The 7324-nt window shown below is 37.6% G+C and overlaps 2 protein-coding genes across 2 annotated transcripts in view; both read right to left on the bottom strand.

Moving 5' to 3' along the window:
* Positions 1 to 1938: 1938 nt before the first annotated feature.
* On the bottom strand, positions 1939 to 3555 carry LOC107844032 (photosystem II core complex proteins psbY, chloroplastic). Its single transcript, XM_016688502.2, has one exon. The coding sequence runs from the start codon at positions 2614 to 2616 to the stop codon at positions 2020 to 2022; it is 597 nt and encodes a 198-aa protein (XP_016543988.1). The 5' UTR covers positions 2617 to 3555; the 3' UTR covers positions 1939 to 2019.
* Positions 3556 to 3561: 6 nt separating this feature from the next.
* The window catches only part of LOC107844033 (transcription factor IIIA), a 4369-nt gene continuing 606 nt past the window's right edge, over positions 3562 to 7324 (bottom strand). Inside the window, 6 exon segments of the mRNA XM_016688503.2 lie at positions 3562 to 3770; positions 3772 to 3917; positions 4023 to 4166; positions 4383 to 4618; positions 4734 to 5019; positions 5466 to 5609. Of these exon segments, the coding sequence (XP_016543989.2) occupies positions 3731 to 3770; positions 3772 to 3917; positions 4023 to 4166; positions 4383 to 4618; positions 4734 to 5019; positions 5466 to 5609 (996 nt within the window). The 3' untranslated portion in view covers positions 3562 to 3730.

The raw sequence follows: 7324 nt of genomic DNA on the forward strand, positions 1-7324 counted from the left end.
ATTAAATATTTTAAATATGTAAATCATATTTAAATTAATTAATTATTTAAGTAAAATTTGTTTAAAAATTAGGTAAGAGTTTAAATATGATAAATTAATTAATTTAAAAATTAGGTAAGAGTTTAAATATGATAAATTAATTAATTTAAAATTTAATTAATTTAAATAAATGAATTAGTTAAGAGTTTTAATTAATTAATTAATATTTTACTAATTTAAATTTAAAATTTAAATTAATTTTAATATTTAACTAATTTTAATGTAATATTTTTTTTTATTTTTTTATTTTAAAAATGATTATTCAAAATTTTAAAAGCATGATTATTCAAATTTTTCTACAATTTATAAATTTTTCTTATTTAATTAAATTAATTTTTAAATTTTTTTTTTAAATGATGTGGCAAATATGACTGACGTGGCAGATGAGACAGCTGACGTGGGAGTGTGTGTGTTACACTCACCAAAAAAGAATTTAAAATGTTTTTTAGTAGGTTCAAAGGTCAAGATAACAAACATATAAGTAGAAGTGTGCAACTTATAAAACTCATATAGTAAAGGAATTCAGAAGGCCATTTTGCCAATTTACTATTAAGAAGTTTGAGAGACCTTCTTATCATTAAAATAGGAATAGTACTCTGGAAAGTGTGTCATTAAATGAATAATACTCTCTATTGTTAATGTCATACTTTACTAAGAATAATATTGAATAAAATGTACACATAGGTTAAAACCAGTAATGGAATGTACACATAGGTTAAAACCAGTAATCCATTACCATACAAAAGATTAGTTTAATGTATTGAAAAGTTAATACATGTATTAGTTTAATGTGTATTAGTAGTACCTTATTTGATATATATTTTTAACTTATGCATAACTAATATTTGCATTAGTTATACACTCTATTGTGTATTGAGGTGTATTACTAATATCTCAAAATCCATGGCATTAATAATGCAATGAATCTAATACATGTATTAACATGCTTAAAGACACTATTATCCCTCAAAAAAATTTCCACATCCTTTTCAACATATATATTGAGAGTATTACGTGAATTTTTTTTTGTTAAATTATATAATTCATGTTATTTTTAATATATCGAACCAAACACTGCATAAAAAAAATACAAGCATAGTTGACGCACCATATCTTGCATTATTGTTATACACCCTACCAAACGACCCCTAAAGGATATTCAAACTACTGCACGTGCATTACTACAGTTTTTGACAAACACCCTGTTGTTCCTTTCAATCAACAATCCATACACATATTCTGCCAGGCTGATTTTGAATACTTGAGCCAGCTGAGACTTACCTTTACCCTACTGGATACAACACCATGTCCCAATCTGAAGGAGAGAAAGCTGGCCTGAGAATCCAGTAAGCATTCTATTCCATAATCTGATGGCAAAGTGCCAATGTACAAATAAGTGCTCTATAGATTCTTCTTCAGTCTGACACGATACACAAGTTATACACAATGGCAATTCACACTAGTCATCCTCATCAAGCTCTGATTTAAATGCTCAAAGTTAAGATGAATGACACTGTAGCTATCAAAAACAATTCTAGAATATCAAATTATCGCGATGAATTGGTTTGTCAATCTCATTGAATATTGTAAGTATTACTTATCACACCCTGTGTTGATGCTGCTGCATTCTTTATGTTATAAGTGATTCTCGCGAGGCGCTCCAAGCAAAGTCCTTCGATTCCTCCCATTTAGTCTGTCTAATATTACTTTTTGGAGAAATTAGGTTGCAGATTTCATAAACAAACGCTGATCTAAAATCAAAATCAAAACTTGAAATCAGGATCCCAAATCCTATTGGGCAAACGCCTCCAAGAGCCGGTAGATCAGATTGAATGAGTTATTGAAAACTAATCTGATAACCTATTTACAAACAACAAATTACTCAAAAACACAAGTAGATACACAAGGAAGGAAAACAGTTGATTGATTAACACAACTTTATAAGTAATATGATCGAAATATTACAAAATATAGTGATCCTCATTCTGATCTCATTTTGTTAATCTGATTCAAAGCTGGTTGTAGAATGTTGTAAGCTACCCAAAGCAAAGCAGGTGTGACAACAATCAACAAAAGTTGTCCCCTGTTGTCACTTGCAGCATCAGCAATCATCGCGACATCGCTAGCAGCCGAGGCTTCTGGTGTGTTAAAGAAGCCGGTTGCAGCTAGCCCGGTAAGACCAAGTCCGATGATTATTCCCTGATTCCTCATTTTGTTGATTTGGTTGAGTGCTGGTTGTAGAATGTTGTAAAGAACCCATAAGATAGCCGGGATCAAAGGAAGTAATAAGGCCAAACCCCTGTTGTCTCCCTCAGCTATATCGGCTATTTGTTGAGCTGCAAATGCGGCGTCACATGAGCTAAGAGTAGAGAAAATGGCGCCGGCTATAGCTGTTCCGGTTAAAGGAATGGAGGATAAGTTTGAGGGATTTTGAGAAGATTTTGAAGTTAAGAGACCTTTTGGGAGATTTTGGATGGAGAGAAGGGAGATGGGTTTTGGCTTTGATTGGTTGTTGATAGATGCTTTGGCGAAGCATTTGGCATTGAGCATGGCCATGGTAGCTATGGTGGCTGCCATTTCTTGATTTTGTTGGCTAGAAAACTCGCAAAATTGTGGATGGTTTGTTTGGTTGATTGATATTATTAAAGTGAGAAATATATAAAAAGAAGATAGACTCAAAGTGATTTTAAATGAGAGAACCAATAGGAATGTGGCATTTTAGATTGTTCTCTTATCCAGAGATTGTGAATTAGAGGATATGGACCTCATATTTGATAACACACCAATGGTTTCTTATCTTCACTCTCTTTCCAACAACTAAACTAACTAGAAACTTCTAAAATTTTGCTACAAGTTTCTTCTTCTAGGCACTCAAGAAGTTGTTGGATTCACTTTTGTGGCCCAAGACTTTTTGAGTTTTGACGGGCCCAAAGATAGTAATTTGCAAAGAGGAGAATTATGCCTTCTCAGCAAACACAGTACTACAACATAATCTATATTAGGCAGGCCAGTTGTTGCTCATTCCATATAGTTTACCTTAAAATCGTAATCATCCGTCTCTGATGACATTCAAAGGAGGATTTAAAAGAAAGTAAGAGCACTAATCAATGTTACTACGTATTGATGACATGCTTTGTGTATTGCATGGGCCTATTTATCAACTATTTAGTTTTAAAACATGATTTGATAAAGTCAAGTCTGCTTGCAGTTCAGAGGGACTTATTTGGCACAATGCAGTGTGTAGTGTAAGATCGAACTGACCTTTATTGGTGAGAGTTAGAAGTGTAGTCAGCAGCAGTGTGTAGTTAGAAGTCTGCTTGGTTGGTGGGAGTTTGGATGTAGCACATACAGTGCATCTACTTGATTACTTCGTTGGTGTATACAACTAGGGACGCTACCTTTGATGATTTATAAAATTACGGACCAAGTTCTGTATCGACAGCGGTTTTTTCTTGTTTGATCAGTCCGGACACCAGACAATAAAATGACATACGCACAGGAAGATTACGGAAGCATCGCCAGTTTAGATAACACTTCTCCATTATATTTATATGTAACATGTAGTTAAACAAAATTTACATACAAACAACACTAGGAACCCGCCAAGAAACTGCCCAGGAGACTTCTCAAGAGTTTATCCCTGATTCTACTAAGAGATTTCAACCAAATCACAGGATCCAGCCAAACAGACTCACATTTGATTATCTGATTCCACTGAGCGTAACCACGAGATATTCCGGGGTTTGATTGAACGCAGGATCTGTGCCACTGGGTGGTGTAATCCTTTTCCGCATAATTGACTCGAAAAGAGTAGGCTCCCTCTTCCTACCACCTCTTGGTCTAGATAGGAATAGCTCATCAGCCTCTTCAAAATCTCCCTGTAAAGGACGATCAAAACACCTTTAAGTCACTCATGAATACTAGAAACAAAACTGATCCGAAATGCATATTGTGCATTCAAGTAACAAATACGTCCTACTTACAGGAGTATAAACATGGCAGCCTGATTTTTCATGTTTATCTCTCACATGCTTGAAGGCAAATTTCATACCACAACCAGAAATGCTACACGAGAATGGCTTAGCTCCCAAGTGCACGGATTTGATGTGTTGAGCAAGATTTGACCTCTGTATTTTCAAGCAGCAAAAAAAAAGGTTAAAACTGTTGCTCAACAACTTGATACAGAGCTGGCTTTGGTTAATATTAAAACTGTCACATAGCTGTCTATGCATTTCTCCTCAGACTTGTAATGAATTAGTGCTATCGCTTTCTAGACTGATCACACTAATGATCCTTCTAACAGAAAGGAACTTTAACTACTCGAAAATGTAGTAGTCCCTTACCGTGGAGAAAGTGTGCTGACAATCCTGGAACTCACATTTTATTCTTTCCGATATAGGACCTTCTTCATGAGTGCGAAGATGCCGCTTAATATTCTTCTTCAATTGCTTGGTCCCACATATTTCACAAACAATATGTTGGTGGCAACTCTCTATGTGTTCCTTGAGACATTTCTCATTTGTGAAATGCTTCATACATCCTGGCTCCAAACACAGCGCCTCAATCGACTCCAACTTAACTGCAGTAATACATGGAAATTGTGGTCTCACTCATCTTACTGGAAGTCTTCTATAACAGAAGTAAAAAAATATCAATAATTCACAGAAAACTAGATTTCTGAAGTTTTGACTCACCATGAGAATCTTCGTGTTTCCTTAATTTGGATGCATATTTGAACACCTTTCCACATCCAGCTTCAGAACAGACATACTCCTTTGGAAGATCAACCTTCGGCGAGGCAGACTGTTCATGCATCTCTTTGACATGCCGAGTCATGTTGCCTTGAAAACTAAATGTGCTTTTGCAGCCATCGACAGGACACTCAAACAACTTCCCTTGGTGGAGCAAGAGATGCCTCGTCAAGTGATCCTTTCTACGGTAGCGGGATTGACAGTCATCTACATGACACATGAATGGCCTCTGTTCATGCAAAATATCAACAAGAAAGCATTTTAAGAACTTCCCAATCTATGGAGGTCCTAGACCAAAGTGCACGCATGCTAATGGAGAAAAAAAGATCTTTTTGTAATTGGGGAGGAGGGGAACTAAGGAGAGTCTCGAACCACCAAGATAATAAGGCGTGATTGAGGCCTCACTTGATGGAGCTTCTCAGGAGGTCCCCCTTCCTGATACTAATCCAGTCAAGGAAATATACCTGCCTCTTGCATTTTGGAGTTCTTTATTTGGGATCCAATGCGTCACACCTTCTCATAATTCCTCAATGTTTCTCAAAATATCTGAATCTGCAAAGTCATTAGTACTAAACGCATACAAAAGACAACAAATCAGAAAACATTAAAGCTTATTTAACCAAAAAAACTTAAAAGCCTGACAACATATCAAACGAATAAGTGTACACACGATACCTCGATTGAATGACTTTGCATATGCTGCTTTAAATGAGCAGGCTTCTGAAAGCTCACACCACATTCCTCACAAACATTCATTTTTGAGCCCTCTTTTCCTTTTGCATCTTCAGTACCCTCCTCTTTTCGGTTCTCAATTTCATCCTATTAGTAAAACAACACACACTTCAGCTTTCCTTTCCTATTAACTAATCAAATCAGTACCCTCTCCAAATACACATTCAAAAATATAAGCTCATAATAATAGTTCAACATTGAAATTCAAAAGAAACAGGTCACGCACTATATTTCCCTCAGTACGATATCTAAATAATAATCCTTACATAAGCTAATCAAACTTATCGCATTTCATGGCTAATGAAACTAATAACCAGTAATCGTCAAATTTACACAAACTGAGCTCCTACAACGACAATAATACTAGTTTAACCTTCAAACTGAGATCCACATTACGATCTCAAAATTATAATCCTTAAATAAACTAAATCAAACATTCACCATAATTCATGGATAATGAAACTAATAATTACTGATTGTCAAGTTTACACTAAAACTGTGCTCCTATGAAGACAATAATACTAGTTTAGCATTCAAACTGAGCTCCACATTATGATCTCAATCAACAACAACAACAACAAACCCAGTGTATTCCCACTTTGTGGGGTCTGGGGGGGTAAGATGTACGCAGTCCATACCTCTACCTCTGATGAAGTAGAAAGGCTGTTTCCGAAAGACCCCCGGCTCAAGTTACGAGATATCAAACAAACACATAGTACAGCACAGAAGCAGATGACATAACATAGATACTGCCGCCATAAGGAATATAAAACAGAGTAAAGCAGGAATGCAGGAATATAAAGCAGAGGAAAGCACACAGATTCGTAACAAACATAGAACACGGAACACGGAACAGAACATTGAATACGGAATCATACCAGGAATACACCCCCACCAATTACCTCCCTACATTAGCGACCCGAACAGGCCCTAATCCTCTGCCGTAATTCGCGTCTTCCAGACCTTCCTATCTAGGGTCATGTCCTCGGTAAGCTGTAACTGTTCCATGTCCCGCCTAATCACCTCACCCCAGTACTTCTTCGGTCTACCCCTACCCCGTCTAAAACCATCCAACGCTAGCCTCTCACACCTACGGACCGGGGCATCCATGCCCCTCCTCTTCACGTGTCCGAACCATCTCAATCGTGCTTCCCGCATCTTACACTCCACTGAAGTCACCCCAACCTTCTCCCGGATAGTCTCATTCCGAGCTCTATCCCTTCGGGTCAGTCCACACATCCAGCGCAACATCCGCATTTCTGCCACCTTCATTCTTTGGGTGTGGGAGTTCTTAACTGGCCAACACTCCGCTCCATACAGCAAGGCCGGACGGACTACCACCCTATAGAATTTACCTTTAAGCTTGGGCGGCACCTTCTTATCACACAGCACCCCCGATGCAAGTTTCCACTTCATCCATCCCGCCCCGATACGGTGCGAGACATCCTCGTCAATCTCACCGTTACTCTGGATCACGGACCCGAGGTACTTGAACTTATCCCTTTTCTTTACCTCCTGCGCTTCTAGCCTCACCACTACCTCATTCTCTCGCCTTACGTCATTAAACTTACATTCCACATACTCTGTCTTGGTTCTGCTCACCCTGAACCCTTTAGACTCCAGAGTTTGCCTCCACAGCTCTAATTTGTCGTTCACACCCCCTCGCGTCTCATCTATCAGGACTACATCGTCTGCAAAAAGCATACACCACGGCACCTCCCCTTGGATACGCCGCGTTAACACATCCATTACTAGCGCAAACAAAAAGGGACTAAGAGTAGATCCCTGATGCAATCCTGTCA

Source organism: Capsicum annuum, chromosome 10 (assembly GCF_002878395.1).
Source record: "Capsicum annuum cultivar UCD-10X-F1 chromosome 10, UCD10Xv1.1, whole genome shotgun sequence".
In the NCBI taxonomy this organism is placed as follows: domain Eukaryota; kingdom Viridiplantae; phylum Streptophyta; class Magnoliopsida; order Solanales; family Solanaceae; genus Capsicum; species Capsicum annuum.